At 43.8% G+C, this 24,066-nt stretch overlaps 1 protein-coding gene across 1 annotated transcript; it reads left to right on the top strand.

Annotated features, from left to right (window-relative positions):
- Positions 1-11,570: 11,570 nt before the first annotated feature.
- LOC135546119 (uncharacterized) lies at positions 11,571-19,849 on the top strand. Its single transcript, XM_064974284.1, has 8 exons — positions 11,571-11,723; positions 13,641-13,697; positions 13,814-13,971; positions 16,867-17,098; positions 17,263-17,428; positions 17,622-17,679; positions 17,996-18,082; positions 18,839-19,849. The coding sequence occupies exons 2-8, from the start codon at positions 13,661-13,663 to the stop codon at positions 18,959-18,961; spliced, it is 861 nt and encodes a 286-aa protein (XP_064830356.1). The 5' UTR covers positions 11,571-11,723; positions 13,641-13,660; the 3' UTR covers positions 18,962-19,849.
- Positions 19,850-24,066: the final 4,217 nt, after the last annotated feature.

Below are 24,066 nucleotides of genomic sequence, written 5' to 3'. Positions count from 1 at the left end.
CAGGCTACCGAAGTATGGTTCTCAATCAGAGACAACGATAAACAGCTGCCTCTGATTGGGAACCATACCAGTCCAAACAAATAGAAATATGACACTCAGAACAAAACATAGAAAGAAAAACATAGAATGCCCACCCCAACTTACGCCCTGACCAAACCAAAATAGAGACACAAAAAAAGGAACTAAGGTCAGAACGTGACAAAGGCGGTGCGGTGAAAGATAACATGTAGGCCCAAGACAGATTTTTTGGGGGGGACAAAGGATAGTTTGGGAATTGCAGATAAGCAATTAAACATCCTGAACAGACAAGCGGTTGCATTCACCAAAGGGTGTATTCATGAGGTGGTATACTGCTATGATTTCAGGATATTAAAATAAATCAACATTATTGGTGTGACTAGTCCAGACTAGTCTCCCAGTCCCTGCTGCTGAAAAACATCCTCACAGCATGATGCTGCCACCACCATGCTTCACCTTAGGGATGGTGCCACGTTCCTCCAGACGTGAAGCTTGGCAGAGTTTAATCTTTGTTTCATTTGACCAGAGAATCTTGTTTCTCATGTTCTGAGAGTCCTTTAGGTACCTTTTGGCAAACTCCAAGCGGGCTGTCATGTGCCTTTTACTGAGGAGTGGCTTTTGTCTGGCCACTCTACCATAAAGGACAGATGCGGTACAGTGCGGCAGAGATGATTGTTATTCAGGAATCTTCTCCCATCTCCACAGAAGAACTCTCCACAGAGGAACTCTACTCCCCTGATTGCTCAGTTTGGCCGTGCTGCCAGCTCTAGGAAGAGTATTGGTGTTTCCAAAATTCATCCATTTAAGAATGATGGAGGCCACTGTGTTCTTGGGGACCTTCAATCATGCAGCATTTATTTGTTACCCTTCCCCAAATCAGCCCCTCAACACAATCCTGTCTCGGAGCTCTACGGACAATTCCTTTGAGCTCATGGCATGGTTTCTGCTCTGACATGCACTGTCAATTGTGGTACCTTACATAGACAGGTGTGTGATTTTCCAAATCATGTCCAATCAATTGCTTTTACCATGTGTGGACTCCAATCAAGTTGTAGAAACTTCTCAAGGATGATGAATGGAAACAGGAGGCACCGGAGCTCAATTTCCAGTCTCATACCAAAGGGTCTGAATACTTCCGTAAATAAGGTATTTCTGTTGTTTTATTTGAATATATATGCAAAAATGTCTAAAAACCTGTTTTCGCTTTGTCATTATGGGGCATTGATGAGGGGAAGAAATGATTAATTAATTTTAGAATAAGGCTGTAACATAACAAAATGTGGAAAAAGTCAAGGGGTCTGAGTTCTTTCCAAGTGCACTGTAGTCAAGGATTTTCTGAATTTTGGGTCAGTTATTCTGCCACTGTGTACTTTATGTTCAGGGCCAGATAGCATTCTAAATTACTCTGTTTTTTTGTCGATTTTTTCCAGTGTGTCAATGATACTGATCAAAAATATAAACGGAACATGTGAAGTATCTGTCCCATGTTTTATGAGCTGAAATAAAAAATCCCAGAAATGTTCAACATGCATAAAATCTTATTTTGTTCTTTCTCATTTTGTGCAGAAATGTGTTTACATCCCTGTTAGTGAGCATTTCTCCTTTACCAAGATAATCCATCCACCTGACAGGTGTGGAATATGATATAGACAATTTGTAGTCAATGTTCATAAATTTCAATTATCTTAATCGGTCTGCAACCCAGAGGTTGTAAAGTTCTGGTTTTAAATGAAACAGACAGAATTCCCAGCTCACAATTGATCAAATCCAAGTTTATTTGCGAGGCCTCTCCTGTGCCTATACAGAGACGTTCCTTTTATAACATTCTCTTATTAACCTACGCACGTACATACACACTAAATGTCCTGTGTGGCTCAGTCGGTAGAGCATGGCGCTTGCAACGCCAAGCGTCGTGGGTTCGATTCCCGCTGGGGCCACCCATATGTAAAAGTAGTGGCCCCAGCCGACTTGTAAGTCGCTTTGGACAAAAGCGTCTGCTAAATGGGATATGTTATTATTATTATATTACTAACATTTTGGATTCTCTCTTTTTCTCCTGAAGTCTCACCACAGTTTATTACCACTCAGCTGACAGTTCCAGTCCCCCCCCCCAGATACGGGAAACCTAGTTGGACCTATGTTTATTATTTTTAATTACACCGTGTCCATGCTACATAACCTCTAATCCCCTAATGGTTAAGTTTCCGGGTAGAATAATTTCATAATTTATCTTAAACCTTTATAAAATCCTTTAACACATACCAAGAAGCTGATTAAACAGCATACTCATTACACAGGTGCACCTTGTGCTGGGGACAATAAAAGGCCACTCTATATGTGCTGTTTTGACACAGAACACAATGTCATAGATGTCTCAAGTCTTGAGGGACTGTGCAATTGGCATGCTGACAGCAGGAATGTCCACCAGAGCTGTTGCCAGAGAATATAATGTTAATTTCACTACCTTAAGCCACCTCCGTCGTTGTAGAGAATTTGGCAGTACGTCCAACCGTCCTCACAACCGCAGCCATGTGTAACCACGCCAGTGCAGGACCTCCAGCACATCTGGCTCCACATTCTGCGGGATCGTCTGAGACAGCTGATGAAACTGAGAAGTATTTATGTCTGTAATAAAGCCATTTTGTGGGGAAAAACCTGTTCTGATAGGTTGGCCCTGGCTCCCCAGTTGGTGGGCCTATGCCCTCTCAAGCCCACCATGACTGCGCCCCTGACCAATCATGTAAAATCCATAGATTATGTCCAGTAGGATGAAGCCGGGTGCTGCAGACTGTTCTGGTGCCCTTGCCAATTCATTGATGTCAACGAGGGCAGAGCTCAAGGTGCTTCCCTGTATCACCCCACGGCCCTGTGGAATGAAATATGTGTGTTTCTTTTAACTGCACACTTGTTGTTTCTGTACATTGATTTTTATAATGTCATATGTTTTTTTCCCCCAACACCGCTTTCAATCAATTTGCATTGTAGATCGTCATGCCAAATTTAGTGAAAAGCTTGTTTGAAATCAACAAAGCATACGAAGACTTTGCTTTCGTTTTGTTAGTTTGTAAATTAGTGTTGTGGTCTGTCGTATGGTATTTCGGTAGAAAGACAATTTGACATTTGCTCAGGACATTGTTTTCACTGGAAATATTGAAGTATGCTGTTAATGATAGTGCAGATAATTTTTCCAAGATTTCTGTTGATGCAGATTCCACTATAATTATTGGGGTCATAATTGTCTCCCCTTTTGTGGATTGGAGTGATCAGACCTTGGTTCCAAACATTAGGGATGTTGCCAGAACTGAGGATAATGTTGAAGAGTTTAAGAACAGCCAATTTTGAATTTTTGGCATGTATATTCTTTTGTTGTATACCATCAACACCACAGGCATTTTTGTATTAGAGGGTTTGTATTTGGTCCTGTACTCATTCAATGTAATTGGAGAACCCAGTGGGTTCTGGTAGTCTTTAATAGTGATTCTAAGTTTTGTAAATTATCAACTATATGTTTTTGCTCTTGGTTCTGTGTTGTGACCGAAAAGGTTGGAGAAGTGGTTTATCCATACAGTACATCTCCATTTGTTTTTGTTGAGTCTTCTCCAAACCCCTGAAAGCCGGTAAGCTGGTGATCTGTATCCTTGATGCCAACCCTGTGCCCGTTACAAGCCAGGATCCAATCTTATCCTGATGCTATGCTTAGAGACATATGGTCAAACTAGGACATGGATGAGTGGTAACTGTCAGGATTTGGCCAGGGTTGTTCCGGGTTTTTGTCAGTAGATGTCCCCATTGTGCTTTTTGTCCCTGTGTTTTTCCCTTGATCCCCATTATTGTTTGCACCTGTGTCTCGTTTCCCCTGATTGTATTTAAACCCTTTGTTTCCCTCAGTTCTGTGCTCTGTGTTTGTATGTTAGCACCCTGCCCTAGTGTTCTGTGTGCTCTTGTCGATTCCGGGTGACGTTCTTGTGGTATTCTGTTTTTGTTTTTGTTTATTTTTGGTGAGTTTCTTTTGAGTTCTTTTGTGTTTTACCTACCACCTTTTGGATTTGCCATTTTTGTATTTTAGGATTTTTTCTTTATTAAATACACCGTCTTAAGTACTGCTGTGTCTGCCTCATCTTCTGGGTTCTGCTGTCTATTCGTGGCTCAGTTGGTTAAGTGACTGTTTCTCACTCCGGAGACCCAGGTTCGAAACCGGGTCCTGACAGAAACACAGAGCCAAAAATGAACCCAGAGGCAGCCAGTTCCCAGGACCTTTTGCCACGCTGTCCCACCACCAGGAGACTGTCCAACGCCACGAAGCCGCCCTGGTTCAGCAAGAGGCCTTAATGGCTAGACATTCTCATCTTCTGTCGGAGATGCTGACTTCCATTAAGCAAATATCTGATCGACTTACCCCGGCAACAGTTCCCGTCCCAGTACCTCAAGTTCACGTACCCATGGCAGTTAACCCCCTGGCTGAACCTCGTCTTCCACCTCCCCAACGGTTCTCAGGTGATCCAAGTGCTTGTAAAGGGTTTCTCACTCAATGTTCTCTCTCCTTTGAGCTGCAACCCTCGTCGTTTCCCACCGACCGGTCTAAGATCGCATATATCATCACCCTGCTGTCGGAAAAAGCCCTGGCCTGGGCTACTGCTGTGTGGGATGCCCATAGTTCCTGCTGTGCCAGCTACTCTGCCTTTGCTGAGGAATTCAAACGAGTGTTTCAAGGCCCAAGCAGTGGTTCTGACTCAGCCAAACAGCTCCTGACTCTCCATCAAGGTTGGCGCAGCGTGACGGACTATGCCATCCAGTTCCGCACGGTGGCAGCAGCGAGTGGCTGGAACAACGAGGCGCTCACGGTGTGCTTTCTGAAAGGCCTTTCCGACACTATCCAAGATGAACTGGCCACTCGGGAACCACCGGACAATCTCGAGTCCCTGATCAAGTTGGCCTCACGCATTGACCAGCGTCTGAGAGAGAGAACTCAACCGTAGACCTCTAGCTCCTATCAGTCCCAGCTCCGAGTCCCCACCTTTATCATCACTGGCTCCACCGGAACCCATGCAGATTGACGCATCTCCCAGGCTGAGAGAGACCGCCGGATGAGGGAGCGACGCTGTCTATATTGCGGCAAACCGGGCCATTTCCGTTCCACGTGTCCCGGGCTCCAGGGAAACGCTCTGTCCCGTACAGACCGGGGGAACTGTAACGGGAAACATAACCTCCTCCCATCCGTCCAACTCCCGTCTGCTCATTCCAGTCACCCTCTCCTGGGACAACCACAAGCTTCACCTTCAAGCCTTGGTAGACTCTGGAGCCGCAGGTAACTTCATGGATGGTGTCTGGGCGAAGGAGAATGGCGTTCCCTCTGAACTTCTAAGTGACCCCATGAGGGTTACTACATTGGATGGAAGCCCTTTGGGATCTGGACTTGTCACTCATGTCACTACCTCCTTGAGACTTTCAGTTTCACAACACCAGGAATTGATGAACTTTCATTTGATCTCCTGTTCCGAGTTCCCTCTCGTCCTTGGATACCCCTGGCTTCACAGCCATAACCCTCACATCGACTGGTCTGTGGGCACTATCAAGCAGTGGGGTCCTACGTGCCAAGCTACTTGTATTTTCCAGAATTCCCGAGTTCTACTCCCGAGTCTTTAGAATCCATCGACCTGACCCGAGTTCCCGAGTGTTACCATGACCTCAAACTGGTGTTTAGCAAACAGAGGGCCACCATGCTACCACCCCATAGATCTTACGATTGCCCCATCGACCTGTTTCCGGGCACTTGCCCCCCAGGGGTCGGATCTTTTCCCTATCTCCACCCGAACGAGCTGCTATGGATACCTACATCAAGGACTCTCTGGAAGCAGGCCTCATGCGTCCATCAACCTCCCCGGCGGGAGCAGGGTTTTTCTTTGTGGCCAAGAAAGATGGTGGGTTACGTCCTTGCATCGACTACCGGGGACTCAATGACATAACCGTCCGTAACCGTTACCCGCTACCCCTTATGGCCACAGCCTTCGAGCTGCTCCAGGAAGCAGTTGTTTTCACTAAGCTTGACCTGCGGAACGCATACCATCTTGTGCGGATCAGACCTGGTGACGAGTGGAAGACCGCTTTCAACACGCCTACTGGTCACTATGAATACTTGGTGATGCCCTTCGGCCTGACCAACGCCCCAGCGGTGTTCCAAGCGCTCATAAACGATGTGCTTAGGGATATGCTTAACATATTTGTGTTCGTTTACTTGGATGACATCCTCATCTTTTCGAGCTCCCTTCAAGAACACACTAAGCATGTCAGACAAGTACTCAAACGCCTCCTGGACAGCCATCTGTACGTTAAGCCGGAAAAATGTGAATTCCATTCATCCCGAGTACAATTCCTGGGATTTGTAGTGGAACCCGGTCGAATCCAAATGGACCCTAGGAAGGTAGGGGCGGTAGCGGATTGGCCCACCCCAAATCCGTTAAGGATGTTCAGCGTTTCCTGGGCTTCACAAACTTTTACCGCAAGTTCATCAAGAACTTCAGTTTGGTGGCAGCTCCTCTCTCAGCTTTAACCAAAGGTGGCAATGCAAGGTTTTTTTGGGGAAGAGAAGCTGAGACGGCCTTCCAAGGACTCAAGCAGCGCGTCCTCTCTGCTCCCATCCTGATACTACCGACTACGGATGAACCATTTGTGGTGGAGGTAGACGCATCAGAGGTTGGTGTTGGAGCTGTCCTGTCTCAGAGGGGTGAAGACAAGAAGCTTCATCCGTGCGCTTTCTTCTCACACCGGCTTACCCCGACTGAGAGGAACTACGATGTGGGGGATCGTGAACTCCTAGCGGTTAAGATGGCATTGAAGGAATGGAGACACTGGCTCGAGGGGGCTTCTCACCCGTTTCAAGTGCTTACGGACCACAAAAATCTGGAGTATATCCAGCAGGCGAAGCGATTGAACTCTAGACAAGCTAGATGGTCTCTTTTCTTCAATCGATTCCAGTTTATCCTCACCTATCGGCCCGGGTCGAAGAATCTCAAACCGGATGCCCTGTCCCGAGTCTACGCTCCTGCCATTCGAGATGACACGGACATGCCTGTCCTTCCTGCTGCTAAGATTGTGGCTCCGATCTCGTGGCAAGTTGAGGATACCGTGAGACGTGCTCAAGCTAGCGAACCGGACCCTAAAGGAGGCCCTGCCAATCGGTTGTTTGTCCCCAAGGCAGTGAGGACTCAGGTCCTTCTGTGGGGGCACTCCTCTCGCCTCACCTGTCATCCGGGCGTAGGTCGCACCTTGGAGTTCATCCAGCGTAAGTTCTGGTGGCCTACCATAAGAGAAGACGTTGCCACTTTCGTCAATGCCTGCCCCGTGTGCTGCCAGGGCAAATCTTCTCACCTCCGCCCTCAAGGACTCCTTCATCCTTTACCTGTTCCCCACAGACCCTGGTCCCATATCTCATTGGACTTTATTACTGGACTTCCTCCATCCCATGGCAATACTACTATCCTAGTCATAATCGACAGGTTTTCAAAGGCGGCCAGGTTCGTCCCTCTGACTAAGTTACCTTCTGCCAAGGAAACGGCTGAGTTGGTAATTAATCATGTGTTCCGAGTCTTCGGCATTCCTCAAGATGTGGTTTCTGACAGAGGTCCCCAGTTCGCCTCAAGGTTTTGGAAGGCCTTCTGCCAACTCATGGGGGCTTCTGCCAGTCTATCTTCAGGGTATCATCCGGAGTCCAACGGCCAAACAGAGAGGATGAATCAAGAGCTGGAAACCACCCTCCGATGTATGACTCGTGACAACCCGTCCACATGGTCATCCTTTATTGTTTGGGCCGAATACGCGCACAACACCTTGCGCTCCTCCTCCACTGGTATGTCCCCGCACGAGTGTCAGTTTGGCTATGCTCCTCCATTGTTCCCGGACCAGGAGGCAGAAGTCAGAGTGCCTTCAGCCTTGAGGTTCGTCAGACGCTGTCGGCTTATGTGGAGGAAGACCCGTCTTAATCTGATGCGTTCCTCACAGAGGTATCAACAACAAGCCAACAGACGTCGCCGTCCCGGGCCTACCCTGCGCCCGGCCAGAGAGTCTGGCTTTCCACAAGAGACTTACCTCTACGGGTGGAGTCTCGCAAGCTGTCCCAAAAATACATCGGTCCCTTCAAGGTTGCCAGGAGAGTTAACCCAGTTTCTTATCGCCTACACTTACCCAGATCCCTTAAGATTAATCCCACATTTCATGTGTCTTTGTTAAAACCTGTTGTTTTTTCTCCCCTTGTCCCGGCAGACAGACCTCCCCTCCGCCTCGTGTCATTGGAGGCCAGCCGGCTTATACCGTCCGCCGGATACTGGATTCCCGCCGGGTGCAGCGGTCCTGGCAGTATCTGGTGGACTGGGAAGGCTACGGTCCTGAGGAGCGCTCCTGGGTTCCTGCCAAAGACATCCTGGACCCTGACCTCATTCGTCAGTTCAGGGTCCTCCACCCTGAGAGAGCTGGTAGGAACGTCAGGAGCCGTTCCTAGGGGGATTCTGTCAGGATTTGGCCAGGGTTGTTCCGGGTTTTTGTCAGTAGATGTCCCCATTGTGCTTTTTGTCCCTGTGTTTTTCCCTTGATCCCCATTATTGTTTGCACCTGTGTCTCGTTTCCCCTGATTGTATTTAAACCCTTTGTTTCCCTCAGTTCTGTGCTCTGTGTTTGTATGTTAGCACCCTGCCCTAGTGTTCTGTGTGCTCTTGTCGATTCCGGGTGACGTTCTTGTGGTATTCTGTTTTTTGTTTTTGTTTATTTTTGGTGAGTTTCTTTTGAGTTCTTTTGTGTTTTACCTACCACCTTTTGGATTTGCCATTTTTGTATTTTAGGATTTTTTCTTTATTAAATACACCGTCTTAAGTACTGCTGTGTCTGCCTCATCTTCTGGGTTCTGCTGTCTATTCGTGGCTCAGTTGGTTAAGTGACTGTTTCTCACTCCGGAGACCCAGGTTCGAAACCGGGTCCTGACAGTAACCTGATGAAATGGGATGGGCCCGAGGTATGGCTCCTCCAACTGTGGCGCATCTCATATTTTATGAGTGTGTGTGGTTTCCATGGAATATCCATGAGATGATTAAAGGAAAGCGTACACGTTCTTGATTCATTATTAACAAATCGTCGACACACATTGTAGAGCTCCTCTGTTTTTGACCTCCCAGAGGAGTTTGATATGATACCATACTGACATCTAGTGGAGTTAAATCAGCGCCACGCGGACAGTGTGGGGAGGAATTTCCTGCAATGGACAAACACAATACCTCTGATGACCACGTTGGTTCCTTTCCTGATTATGCTTTTATTGAAGGTTCATGATTCAGATGTATATTTTTCTTCATGGTTGTTTTTATGCTGTGTCATGTCCATTATATCTTGTTGATTTTCTGTGTCTACCTGGCAATGAATTGACCAGTTAATTTCTTTGATGTGACAGAAGACATTCACCTGTTTAGCAATTTCCAGATTCCATCTTTGATGTTTAATTAAAATGCTAGAATGGAACAAGCATAGGCCTACTCTGAGGGATTTAGGTTTTGCAACTGCTCTGTCCCATACCTACCTGCTCAGATTATCTTCAATTAGTTCATTCAAATAGAGTTTATGGTGGAGAGAGCTTTGATCTACTCCTGTGAGGTGTGCATGATGAGCCCCATCCATCATAGTCAGAGAAGAGGACAGTCCGACTCTCACCTGAGGCAGACACTGGGAACACCAACATGGGTGTATTAATTAGTGGACGCCGTAGTGAAACGTTTCGCTACAGACAGTTCTTTTTTGCATCGAAAACAGGGGTTTCTATTGGACAAATTCAGGTAGGTCACTCCCCGTTTCATTACATTTGCTTTTATTTGCTTCCGTTCGGTTCCTAGTGAATACACCCCAGATATGTGGAACAGAGAGCCAAAGGAGATGCTGCATCTCCATGGCAACAGCAGCTCTACTTCACCTCCTCATAGACAGAGGGCACTAGAGGCTAATCTACAGTCTGCAGAAAGAGGCACAGCTGGGACATTTCGTTTGAATGAGAATATTATTGAAGGAGCTACATATGGTCAGGACATATTACTGCTTTTGTATCCTTCCAACTGGGACATACAATATGTGTACAACAGCCTTTAAAATGCCCATAAACTGCTGTCAAACTTCTCAGAAGACTGAGAACACACAATGTGGTTTAGTCAGCGGGTGTTCTGGGGAAGGGGAAACTTTGAGAGAGAGAGAGAGAGAGAGAGCAACACAATTAGACACAAAAAAGATAACTACTTGACATATTGGTAAGAATGAACAAAAAAACAGAGTAAACTAGAATGCTATTTGGCCCTAAATAGAGAGTACACAGTGGCAGAATACCTGACCACTGTGACTGACCCAAACTTAAGGAAAGTTTTGACTATGTACAGACTCAAGTGAGCATAGCCTTGCTGTCGAGAAAGGCCACCGTAGGCAGACCTGGCTCTCAGGAGAAGACAGGCCATGTGCACACTGCCCACAAAATGAGGTGGAAACTGAGCTGCACTTCCTAACCTCCTGCCAAATGTATGACCATATTAGAGACACATATTTCCCTCAGATTACACAGATCCACAAAGAATTCGAAAACAAACCGTCTTAAATGTAAATGTAAATGTTTTCACCGTTTGCATATTGTTACAAAACATAAAAAAATATACATCGTATGACATTTGAAATGTCTTTATACTTTTGGAACTGCTCTGAGTGCAATGTTTACTGTTCGTTTTGTATTGTTTATTTCACTTTTGTATATTATCTACTTCACTTGCTTTGGCAATGTTAACATATGTTTCCCATGCCAGTAAAGTGCCTTGAATTGAATTGAGAGAAAGAGAGAGACGGGGGGTAGAGAGAGAGAATTCAGACAAGTAATGTGTTCTCTTTATGCATTTCCTACACAGTACACACGTGAGCCTAATGTCTATAATGTACATAGAAAGAGAAAGTGAGTGTGTTAGTGGGTCAGTCAGAGGAAAAAGGAAAGATTGATTCAAAAGAAGCAGAACGTAAAGTCGTATTTCAGATGAAACCGATGTGTCCTTGAAACCATTTATTCACGGCACCTCGAAGAGGATGTGAGAAAGTGGGACTATTTGAGTCACAGTGGCGAGTAAATGTTTCCACGGTGTGTTTGTTTTTGTCCCATGACATGCATTACTTTTAAGGGAAAATGTCATGTTTTTTTTATTTTTTCTTCGACCAAGTGGGATAAAAGGACCCTTCGTTGCACGTGAATAAATAGGCGTAACTGAATAGTAGTCCAGACGATGCTCGCTAAATATCTCACGGGTGTATCAAGAGTGTCTCACCACAAAAAAAGCAGATGTGGTTTTTGCAGCTCTTTCATGGTGACATGCGTGTGTTTTCTGACGTTCTGGCAAAAAAGGACACATCTGAGACACTTTTTGAAGGTGTGTGTTTTTCTTCTTCTTTCCTTAAAACGAAACAGTTGACCACAGCCAGACATGCAAATCTGTCCCCCCCCCGTCCCCTCGTCCCACCTACACACACATATGCACAGTTCAGGGAAGGTGAACCACCAGTATCTTGCTGTAACTTTTTTGAACCTTGTAGCTGTAAGCATTTCCACTGTGACAAAGAGAAGAGGCCCATTGACCATTAGAGACCAGGGTGGACTTCCTTTCAAATCCAAAACAGAGAAACAAATATGTAAATCATCAGAGAGGCAACTATAGGTAAGACAATGGTAATGTAAGCTTTATTGAAAGTGTCACCCAAGAATATGGAAATATAATGGTTGGCACATTGGCAACATGGCTGTTCTATCTGTGAAGGAGATATACTGTAAGTATATGATAGGCAGACTAGTGCAAATCACATTTTGAATCCTTGTGTATGTGTAAATGGTAATAGTCTAAATGAAGAGTTCATTTACGAAACGATACACAACTTTTATAAATTGTTGATTTTTTTGTCAGAAATGATTGCCTACGGGCACATTCATGGTTGTGTAAAATATTACTGTTCTCAGATTTTTTCAATTATTGATTTTAGATGTGTATGATACATACTACCGTTCAAAAGTTTGGGGTCACTTAGAAATGTCCTTGTTTTTGAAAGAAAAGCACATTTTTTTGTCCTTTACAATAACATAAAATTGATCAGAAATACAGTGTAGACATTGTTAATGTTGTAAATGACTATTGTTGCTAGAAACGGAAGATTTTTTATGGAATATCTACATGGGCGTACGGAGGCACATTATCAGCAACCATCACTCCTGTGTTCCAATAGCATGTTGTGTTAGCTAATCTACGTTTTTCAATTTAAAAGACTAATTGATCATTGGAAAACCATTTTGAAATAATGTTAGCACAGCTGAAAACTGTTGTTCTGACTAAAGAAGCAATAAAACTGGCCTTCTTTAGACTAGTTGAGTATCTGGAGCATAAGCATCTGTGGGTTCGATTACAGGCTCAAAATGTCCAGAAAAAAATAACTTTCTTCTGAAACTTGTCAGTTTATTCTTGCTCTGAGAAATGAAGGCTATTCCATGAGATAAACTGCCTAGAAACTGAAGATCTCGTACGACGCTGTGTACTACTCTCTTCACAGCCAAACTGGCTATAACCAGAATAGAAAGAGCAGTGGGAGGCCCCAGTGCACAACTGAGCAAGAGGACAGGTACATAAGAGTGACTAGTTTGAGAAACAGATGCCTCACAAGTCCTCAACTGGCAGCTTCATCAAATAGTACCCACAAAACACCAGTCTCAATGACAGCGGTGAAGAGTCGACTCTGGGATGTTGGCCTTCTAGGCAGAGTTGCAAAGAAAAAGCCATATCTCAGACTGGCCAATAAAAATAAAATATTAAGATGGGCAAAAGAACATAGACACTGGACAGAGGAACTCTGCCAAGAAGGTCAGCATCCTGGAGTCACTTCTCCACTGTTGATGTTGAGACTGGTGTTTTGAGGGAACTATTTAATGAAGCTGCCATTTGAGGACTTGTGAGGAATCTGTTTCTCAAACCAAACACTCTAATGTCCTTGTCCTCTTGTTCGGTTGTGCACCGGGGCCTCCCACTTCTCTTTCTATTCTGGTTAGAGTCAGTTTGCACTGTTCTATGAGGGGAGTAGCACCCAGCGTTTTACGAGATTTTCATTTTCTTGGCAATTTCTCGAATATCCTTCAAATGACTAAAATGTCAAATGGAAATGTTTTACATACATTTTATAGCACTTTTTAAATATTGATGTCACAAATGTATAATTTGTACATTTTTTAAATTAAAAATGTAGTTATTTGTTACATTTGACAGTGCCAAACGTAGCAGTACTACTTGTGTCTCTGAGAGTGAGACGGATGTGTAGCAATTTGCAATTAAAAACATGATTATTTGTCTCTCTGAAATTAAACCAGTGACAGATTTTAAACAAATACATGTCTGTCATTGAACAAACCCATGCCATGGTTAGATAATGGAAAAACACACCAATCTCTTTCAGAATTTCTTTATACAATAAAAGCTCATTTACCAACATTTCTGAACATGGATGTATTCTGTTTAGGAATGAATCTCTTGAAATGTATTCACGTTTAGTGAAACATGAGATATAATGAAAGTACTCTTTGTTTGTTTCTTTTGTAGAGCACAAATATTGTCAAGCAATGGGGAAGACCACATTGAGAACCGTAATTGTCTGTGGTGAGCAAGTATTTATTCATGTGTGTGGATCTTGAATTGTAGTATCACTCTTATGTACCTCAAACGAATACATATGTGTGTGCATGTGTGTGTGTGTGTGCGTGTGTGTGTTTTAGTATCCACAGTGTATAGTGCTTTAGGTTGTGTAGTGACAGGCCCAGACCAGAAGAAGGTTCCTGTGGGCACTAATGTTCGACTGTCCTGCGACCTCACTCAGTGTTTGAAAAGTCTAGGACATCACCAAATCAGTGCGGAGTGGGAGTTCATTGACAAGGTAAATCCCTCAAAATATATCATGTCACAACAAATGTAGCATTTAGGATTGCTGGTGTAATATCATGTTTTCTAAAAAGTGACATACAGTTGAAGTCGGAAGTTTACATACACTTAGGCTGGAGTCATTAAAACTTGTTTTTCAACCACTCCACAAATGTCTTGTTAACAAACTATAGTTTTGGAAAGTCGGTTAGGACATCTACTGTGTGCATGACACAAGTCATTTTTCCAACAATTGTTTACAAACAGATTATTTCACTTATAATTCACTGTATCACAGAAGTTTACATGCACTAAGTTGACTGTGTCTTTAAACAGCTTGGAAAATTCCTGAAAATTATGTATTGGCTTTAGAAGCTTTTGATAGGCTAATTAACATAATTTGAGTCAATTGGAGGTGTATCTGTGGATGTATTTCAAGGCCTACCTTCAAATTCAGTGCCTCTTTGTTTGACATCAAAAGGAAAATCAAAAGAAATCAGCCAAGACCTCAGAAAATTTGACTTAGACCTCCACAAGTCTGGTTCATCCTTGGGAGCAATTTCCAAAAGCCTGAAGGTACCACGTTCATCTGTACAAACAATAGTACGCAAGTATAAACACCATGGGACCACACAGCCGTCATACCGCACAGGAAGGATACGCATTATGTCTCCTAGAGATGAATGTAGTTTGGTGTGAAAAGTGCAAATCAATCCCAGAACAACAGCAAAGGACCTTGTGAAAATTCTGGAGGAAACAGGTACAAAAGTATCTATATCCACAGTAAAACAAGTCCTATGTCGACATAACCTGAAAGGCAGCTCAGCAAAAGCCAGACTACGGTTTGCAACTTCACATGGAGACAAAGATTGTACTTTTTGGAGAAATGTCCTCTGGTCTGAAGAAACATAAATAGAACTGTATGGCCATAATGACCATCGTTATGTTTGGAGGAAAAAGGGGGAGGCTTGCAGGCTGAAGAACACCATCCCAACTGTGAAGAACGGGGTGGCAGCATCATGTTGTGGGGGTGCTTTGCTACAGGAGGGACTGGTGCACTTCACAAAATAGATGGCATCATGAGTAGAGAAAATTATGTGGATATATTGAAGCAACATCTCAAGACATCCGTCAGGAAGTTATAGCTTGGTCGCAAATGGGTCTTCCAAATGGACAATGACCCCAAGCATACTTCCAAAGTTGTGGTAAAATGGCATAAGGACAACAAAGTCAAGGTATTGGAGTGGCCATCAAAAAGCCCTGACCTCAAACCTATAGACAATTTGTTGGCAGAACTGAAAAAGCATGTGCGAGCAAGGAGGCCTACAATCCTGACTCAGTTACACCTGCTCTGTCAGGAGGAATGGGCCAAAAATCACCCAACTTATTGTGGGAAGCTTGTGGAAGGCCACCCGAAACGTTTGACCCAAGTTAAACTATTTAACCTCTTGAAACTCCCCATCCCGGATCCGGGATTGTGACTAAGCCTCAGGCTCATTAGCATAACGCAACGTTAACGATTTCTGAAAATCGCAAATAAAATTAAAATAATGCGTTTGCTCTCAAGCTTAGCCTTTTCTTAACAACACTGTCATCTCAGATTTTCAAAATATGCTTTTGAACCATAGAAATTGACTAATTTGTGTAAGAGTATGCAAAGCTAGCATAGCATTTTGTGTAGCATGTAGCACGCAACATTTTCACAAAAGCCAGATAACCAAATAAATAAAATCATTTACCTTTGAAGAGCTTCTGATGTTTTCAATGAGGAGACTCCCAGCCACATACCAGATGCGCAGTGTTTCCTGAAAGCGTCTGTGTGTAGGAGAAATCGTTCCGTTTTCTACATTGCGCCTGGCTACCGAAACGAACCGAAAATGCAGTCACCTACAACGTGAAACTTTTTCCGGATTAACTACATAATATCGACCGAAACATGGCAAACGTTGTTTGGAATCAATCCTCAAGGTGTTTTTTCACATATCTCTTCATTGACATGCAGTTCGTGGAAGCTTGCTTCTCTCTCTGTGCCCCATGGAAAAATACTGGCAGGTGACTTTTGCGCACCAATTTCGGCGCAGGACACCGGGCGGACACGTGGTAAATGTGGTCTCTTATGGTCAATCTTCCAATGATCTGCCTACAAATACGTCACAATGCTGCAGACACCTTGGGAAACGACAGAAAGGGCAGACTCATTCCTCTTGCGTTCACAGCCATATAAGGAGATCATGAAAGACAGAGCCTCAAAAATCCTTGTCATTTCCTGGATGCCAAGTCATCTTGGTTTTGCCTGAAGCTCACGTTAAAGGGCACGCACAAAGAAGATATTTGTATTTCTGGACACGTCAGAGTGTTTTCTTTCGAACAGTAGCAATTATATGCATAGTCGAGCATCTTTTTGTGACAAAATATCTTGTTTAAAACGGGAACGTTTTTCTTCCAAAAATGAAATAGCGCCACCATAGGTGTAAGAGGTTAAAGGCAATGCCAACAAGTACTAATTGAGTGTATGTAAACTTCTGACCCAGTGGGAATGTGATGAAAGAAATAAAAGCTGAAATAAATCATTCCCTCTACTATCCTGACATTTTACATTCTTAAAATAAAAAGTTGATCATAACTGACCTAAGACAAGGCAGTTAACCCACTGTCCCTAGGCCATCATTGAAAATAAGAATTTGTTCTTTAACTGTTAAATAACAGTTAACTAGTTGAATAAAGGTCAAATACATTTTAAAAAACAGGGATTTTTACTAGGATTAAATGTCAGGAATTGTGAAAAACTGAGTTTAAATGTATTTGGCTAAGGTGTATGTAAACTTCTGACTTCAACTGTAGATATGTAGTATTTGTTCAGTACTATTTGTATTTGTACTAATCTTGAGCACCAAAAAATTCACAATAACAGGGCTCAATGGATAAAGCCCGGCACTGTCTCATATACCACTACCATAACCAAACTGTCACCGTTGAACCCAGAGTGTCTCTGGTTGGGAACATCTCTGAAGGTGACTTCTCGCTCCTGCTGCTGTCGGTGACAGTCCAACGTAGTGGCACCTACCTGTGTCGCTTGCGTTCTCCACATGGCTATTCAGACATCCATGAGAGTCACACACAGGTCACAGTGGTGGAGAGATCAGGTACATACTTTATCTTGAACGATAACAACTGAACTTGCTAAGCAAACATTAAAAACAATTATATGTAAGAAAAAAAATCTACGTGTATATGCTGAAAAGGAAGTTGGGCTATACAAATCAGGTTGACAGATTTATCTTTCGTCTTTACACCTTGATTTTCCCAGGGCAGCACAGGAGTTTCCCAGGAGACCTCCATAAACCTGGTGTAAACCATCCTGATTGGCTGTTGCCTCTCTGCTGCGTGCTTTTTTCAATCTTCCTGGTGGGCGGAGTCACAGTGGGAATATGCGTGTGTCGGAGGAGGTCAACGCGGCAACAAAAGGACAAGTGGTGAGATAATGCTAAGAGAGAACAGCAGGTGGACATGAGAGAAAGGAGAAGAGAGGGAGAGAACAGAGTCAAAAAAACATGTACAAGATATGCCTATTTTAGAGGCAGAGATAAAAAGGACAAATATATTGGAGACATGAAACGCTATACAAAAACCAATGAAAGCTACATTTTTTTTGGTATGCTCTTTCAGTCACATCCAGGTGAACGTAACACGCGGAGAAGACACACGGGAAGCTAATGGAAACAAGGTAACTGTTCTTAACTGACTTGCCTAGATAAATCAATGTTAAAAAAAAAAAAAAAAAAAAAAAAACATGCAAACAATAACATACAAGCAATTAATTCAAACACACAAACATGCATGCAAAAACTCAGGTAACACTCCTCGTCTGAGTCTCTCTCTCCCTCACTTCTTCTCCCTGCTTCCCTCGCAGTCAATGAATAAACCAATGATAACCCATCCCTATGTGCTGCACTGGTGTCTTCACCCACTCTGATTTCCCAGCTGTGTAACATTTCCCTCTGTAACACGGACTGTCCCTGCTCATTCTAACACGACCACAGGACACAAACTGCTATGTCACGCTCCAGAGGCTCAGGGCCCCGCCCCCTCCCACACCCTCTAGAGGAGAGGGCATCTACGTTACCATGGTAAGCACACTGTGTATAGAACAGAGGCTTTAATTCATCTATTTTGAGATGACCATACAGCCATTTCTGACATACAATAGACAGGTTTTTTGTTTGTTTGTTTGATCACTTGCCTGTCCTTGCGCATGAATGTGTGTGTGTGTGTGTCTATGTGCGTGAGCTCGTGTGCATGTATGTGTGTGTGTGTGTGTCTATGTGCGTGAGCTCGTGTGCATGTATGCGTGTGTGTGTGTGTGTCTATGTGTGTGAGCTCGTGTGCATGTATGCGTGTGTGTGTGTGTCTATGTGTGTGAGCTTGTGTGCATGTATGTGTGTGTGTGTGTGTCTATGTGTGTGAGCTCGTGTGCATGTATGTGTGTGTGTGCATGTCTATGTGTGTGCGCTCGTGTGCATGAATGTGTGTGTGTGTGTGTGTCTATGTGTGTGAGCTCGTGTGCATGTATGTGTGTGTGTGTGTGTCTATGTGCGTGAGCTCGTGTGCATGTGTGTGTGTGTGTCTATGTGTGTGAGCTCGTGTTCATGTATGTGTGTGTGTGTGTGTCTATGTGCGTGAGCTCGTGTGCATGTATGCGTGTGTGTGTCTATGTGTGTGAGCTCGTGTGCATGTATGTGTGTGTGTGTGTGTGTCTATGTGTGTGAGCTCGTGTGCATGAATGTGTGTGTGTGTGTGTCTATGTGCGTGAGCTCGTGTGCATGAATGCGTGTTTGCGATGCATTTACTAATCTCTTACGTATCTCTCTCCTTCCTGCATCAAGCACGGCTCTCCCGCTGGGCCTTCATGTGTCCATTCCAAGCCCCAGACTCACCCCAGCAGAAAGACTCTCCCAGAGGAGTGGCGGCAACAGGAAATAACCACAAAGCCCCAACACTGCCCTTGAACAACTCCAACCAACCCCTCCTCAGAAGACTCAGACACAGGGAACTGCTGTGTTGAGACTATCAGCTCGGCGATTTCAAATCCACCATTGTTCCTTTGCGCCATTGCCGAAGAACCACTATGTTTGGTTCATTTCAAAAGGGGTGAAAATCTGTTACTTTGGAAGAGAATCCAGAACCACCAATATCCAAATTGATCTCTGACACTATAATCAGAATGGTTATTGAAGTTAGGAAAAAGAAGATTCCTATAATTTAGCTATATCAAGATAACGTATTACGAATACTTAGAAGATCCTTCCTTCTTGCTAATAGTCCCCTGGGTGCAGAGGAGCCCTCTCAGCTCTTAAGTGTAACCTTAACAGAGATTAAACAGTTATTATTGTTTGACCGGTAGGGATTTTAAAAACAGGAAGTGGGGAGAGAGGTAATCGTGCACATGGTTTCATCCACCAGCTGTAACACTCTGTAGCAATTACCCGGGGTCATCCCACAGGATGTATACAGGACATTTGCAGGACATTGAATAGGACATTCACAAACCATGCACAGGACAATCCATTACATGCGCCCTCCCTATAAATACTTTTTTTGCAAGGGTGTGATTTGTTTTTCCTAACCTACCATGGGCTGCCTTGGTGTGAAGTTTTTAAGTTGTTTTTTTTTATCGATAAAACAAAAAAATCTATCAACAATGATTTTACTAAAACTGTTGTTCAAAAGTGTCTTTCCTGTCTTGCAACGTGGCAGTTCGAGAAATAGGTAGATACTTTCACTTCCACTTCTGTTGAGATGCTAGATTGTTTTTGTTTGATTATTCAACAAGCATACCATCTCTCTGTTATTGGTAAGCTGATTTGCTATATAACCGATTGGTGAGCAACATTTGATGTAGCCTTTAAAAATAGGTCATGTCACCATCTGCAATGACTTGACCACTACACAACGTGTCCTTTGCCTTTAGTCCCAGAGTGCTCCTCTCTCAAAGTTGTGGCTGAACGCTACACTTGTTGATCAACATTATTGGGCAGCTCAGTTTCAATACAGATCAATGGTCATTGATGCCCGTCGACAGCAGATTTGGAAAAAGATTGCATTACACCACTGGATTGCATATCATTACACCACTGATGGGGCATGACTGCAGTTAGCATGTTGAATTGAAGTCTTAAAATATGCAAATTATGATAGTACATACAAAAAAATGCATCATATCATCTTCCTATCAATCTCCTCCACTGTTTATCTAATGCTTTCCCTTCCCTCTCTTTTTTTGCCTCTCTATCTCTGCCCTTTTCCAGTGTGATGTGTGAACGTCCTTGTTTATTTACTTGTTTCTGCTCTAAAGCCTCTCGACTCATCCCCTGAATCCCCAGAATGATTGCGTTCTCATCTATGGTGAAGGTCTGTGCCAAATGGCACCGCCTGCTGTCAAATCCTGCCTTCTCTCAATGGGCACACGAACAAACACACCAACTGCAATCTGTTGGAATGGCCAAACGAGAGCCGTGGAGTCCTTTACACTCATAGTTACTACTGTAGTGGCACACCTGAGTACCCCTGTGGGTTTTGGGCTGTTTTTACTGTAGCAGGAGGAACGTTCTACAAAGAAAGATAGGGCTGTATTTGACAAGATTAGATCCCATCCTCATGATTAATTGCTCATCCCTGTTTATATTTGTATCACTTTCATTTTATCCTCTATCTTCAGCATTTCCCATTATGTTCCCTGCAGTAGCTATTCGTGTCTGGCGCCATTGTGCTTGACTGATCAGTAAGGGGTTTAATACCGAAATCTCTCTTTTGTCAGTATTGATATTTTCATCCTCATCTGTTCATCCCACTCTTTCCCTGCAATCTATCTCTTCCCCACACCCCTTAACCTCCATATTAGAGCTCCCTTACTCCCTTGTGTTCTTCCTCCGTACCTACTTGTCCCTGAACTTGCTATTGATGAACAGAAAGGGAGGGGTAAGGTCTTGCTGCGGAGCAGGTTGAACATTTTGTTCGTTTAGCTACCACGACCACTTCGTTCTTCACATGATCTTCTCCCCAGACTTCCCAAACCCCTCCTCCCAGGAAACGGAGAGACAGTGCTCATAAACACACCCTTTGCCTCTTTACATGTCTCTGTTCATTCTATGACCCAGTGTAGAGATATCACGAGTAAAATACTAAGAATCACATGACCTTAATTGAAAGATCATCTATAATTTCCTCGGAAGCTTTCTGATGCTATATCGGAGTTGCTCTCCTTGTGAGGTAATAACACATGTTGACAGACAGCAAAGTGAACTCCTCTCAATAGTTGCAAACAAAGACTCTAATAATGCTAAACCTTTTATAATCCGATTCAGCTCAGACTAAAAGGCCCTGACGTCTGTTGTCCACAGGCTATACTGAAATATGGCCAGTATTCATTCAAACTGTGTTCTACTGGTGTGAAAGCGCATCCTACCGCTGCACACTGAACTACCAAACAATGCACCCTTTAAAGGGAATTTCCTCAATCTTCACGGAGATCGTGAATGTCAGCTCAAGTGTGGATGAGCTTTTAGACGTGTCACCTGTGTGTCAATCTGAACAACACAGTAAAAAACAAAAAAATCTCAGTCAAAATGTGTCCGTGTAAGCGGAAAATATCTGAGGTTTTACGTGGGCTGCGTCTCAGTCCACCACGTCAGCCCACGCCGACCAAGCGGCAGAGCTACGGCGCAGTTTGTCAGAGCAGGAGACATCCCAAGAATCCGTCCTCCCATGAAAACGTCTGTAGTGTCCAAACGGTTTGGCCTAAGGACTAATACGATTCTATGGAAAGACGAGACTCTCACAAACAAGATTGTGTTCTCCCTTTTGCTCTATGACCCCACAAGTGTCAAGGGACTCGTCTGAAGGTAACCCATACAAATGAATGGAAGTATGGAGGTAGTTTTCTGCCCCCAAAAAAAGAGGTTACATTTGTGTCCCATAAAATTTTCCGGAGCTTTCTTACATCTCATATATTTAGGACGGACACCTCAGCACATTATTCCTTATGATTTGTTGTTTTACTGTCTTTTTTAGAAATGTGTTATTCAATGCATTTCTTTGGGCCATAGTAGTAAAGGTGAAAGGCTTTGACTTTTAGAGGTTAAAAGGCACCTCTGACATCGCCTAAACATGACCAATGCATTTGTTGGATTGAATCCCGGACAGTTTCTTTCGGGTGTTATTGGGCGTTGTTATGTGTACAGCAGTCCAACTGCTCAGTGAATAATTAGGACATAAATTGTTGACAAAATAACATCCTTAATTCATGAGAATTCCCAGGGCACTTCGAAAACTGGAAACGCTATATACAAATACACATGCCCACAAAGTAAGTAACTTTGATTTTAAAAAATAGGGGGGAGGCATTTGATTTGCCATTCAAAGCTAATTTCGTGCATAACCCCTAGACACAAGTGTCAAAAATAGTGCAAAAATACAATACAAAAATACAAACTTGGCCTGCTCCACTGACTCTGACTCTCTTTCCAGCTAGACCACAGCACTGTCTTTGGTGGGATTAGCTCAGCACGGGCACACACAGATGTCCCACACAGAGACAGAAAGAGAGAGAGAGAGAGACATAGAGAGAGAGAGAGAGACATAGAGAGAGACATAGAGAGAGACAGAGAGAGAGAGAGAGAGAGAGAGAGAGAGAGAGAGACAGTGAGAGAGAGAGACAGAGAGAGAGAGAGAGAGACATAGAGAGAGAGAGAGAGACATAGAGAGAGACATAGAGAGAGACAGAGAGAGAGAGAGAGAGAGAGAGAGAGAGACAGTGAGAGAGAGAGACAGAGGACAGAGAGAGAGAGACAGAGAGAGAGAGACAGAGAGAGAGAGACAGAGAGAGAGAGACATTGAGAGAGAGAGACATTGAGAGAGAGAGACATTGAGAGAGAGAGAGAGAGAGAGAGAGAGAGACTTAGAGAGACAGAGAGACAGAGAGAGAGAGAGTGAGAGAGAGAGACAGTGAGAGAGAGAGTGAGAGAGAGAGACATTGAGAGAGAGAGAGAGAGAGAGAGAGAGAGAAAGAGAGACATAGAGAGACATAGAGAGAGAGAGAGACTTAGAGAGACATAGAGAGAGAGAGAGAGAGAGAGAGACAGTGAGAGAGACAGAGACAGAGAGAGAGAGAGACAGAGAGAGAGACAGAGAGAGAGAGAGACAGAGAGAGAGAGAGACAGAGAGAGAGACAGAGAGAGAGAGAGAGAGAGAGAGAGAGAGAGAGAGAGAGAGGGATGCAGCAGTGAAAAGAAATAAAGAGGTTAACACACAAAGACTAAAACACAGTCCAATGCAAAGACTGTCACTCACACAAAGACTAAAACACAGTCCAATGCAAAGACTGTTACTCACACAAAGACTAAAACACAGTCCAATGCAAAGACTGTCACTCACACAAAGACTAAAACACAGTCCAATGCAAAGACTGTCACTCACACAAAGACTAAAACACAGTCCAATGCAAAGACTGTCACTCACACAAAGACTAAAACACAGTCCAATGCAAAGACTATCACTTACACAAAGACTAAAACACAGTCCAATGCAAAGACTGTCACTCACACAAAGACTAAAGCACAGTCCAATGCAAAGACTGTCACTCACACAAACACTAAAACACAGTCCAATGCAAAGACTATCACTCACACAAAGACTAAAACACAGTCCAACGCAAAGACTACCACTCACACAGAGACAGACAGACAGACAGACAGACAGACAGACAGACAGACAGACAGTAAGACAGACCCACACTGACTGTCACACTGTTACACACACACACACACACACACACACACACACACACACACACACACACACACACACACACACACACACACACACACACACAGGTCAAGTTTCCTTTAATCTAGGACAGTTGTTTTCCATCCTCTCTGCCCCCCCCCCCCAGACGTTTCACAGTTTTGCTGACCTGATTCACCTATTCAAGGGCTTGATGATTAGTTGACAAGTTGAATCAGGTGTGTCAATAACTGTGGAATAGGTCAAGTACATGGAACTGCTGTCGGTCCCTCAAGGAAAACTTGTAAAATCCCTGGTCTCGGACACACAGAGA

Source organism: Oncorhynchus masou, chromosome 9, assembly GCF_036934945.1.
Source record: "Oncorhynchus masou masou isolate Uvic2021 chromosome 9, UVic_Omas_1.1, whole genome shotgun sequence".
NCBI classification, from domain to species: Eukaryota; Metazoa; Chordata; class Actinopteri; order Salmoniformes; family Salmonidae; genus Oncorhynchus; species Oncorhynchus masou.
The sequence above is the reverse complement of the archived record's forward strand: the minus strand, read 5'-3'. Positions and strand labels throughout refer to the sequence as shown.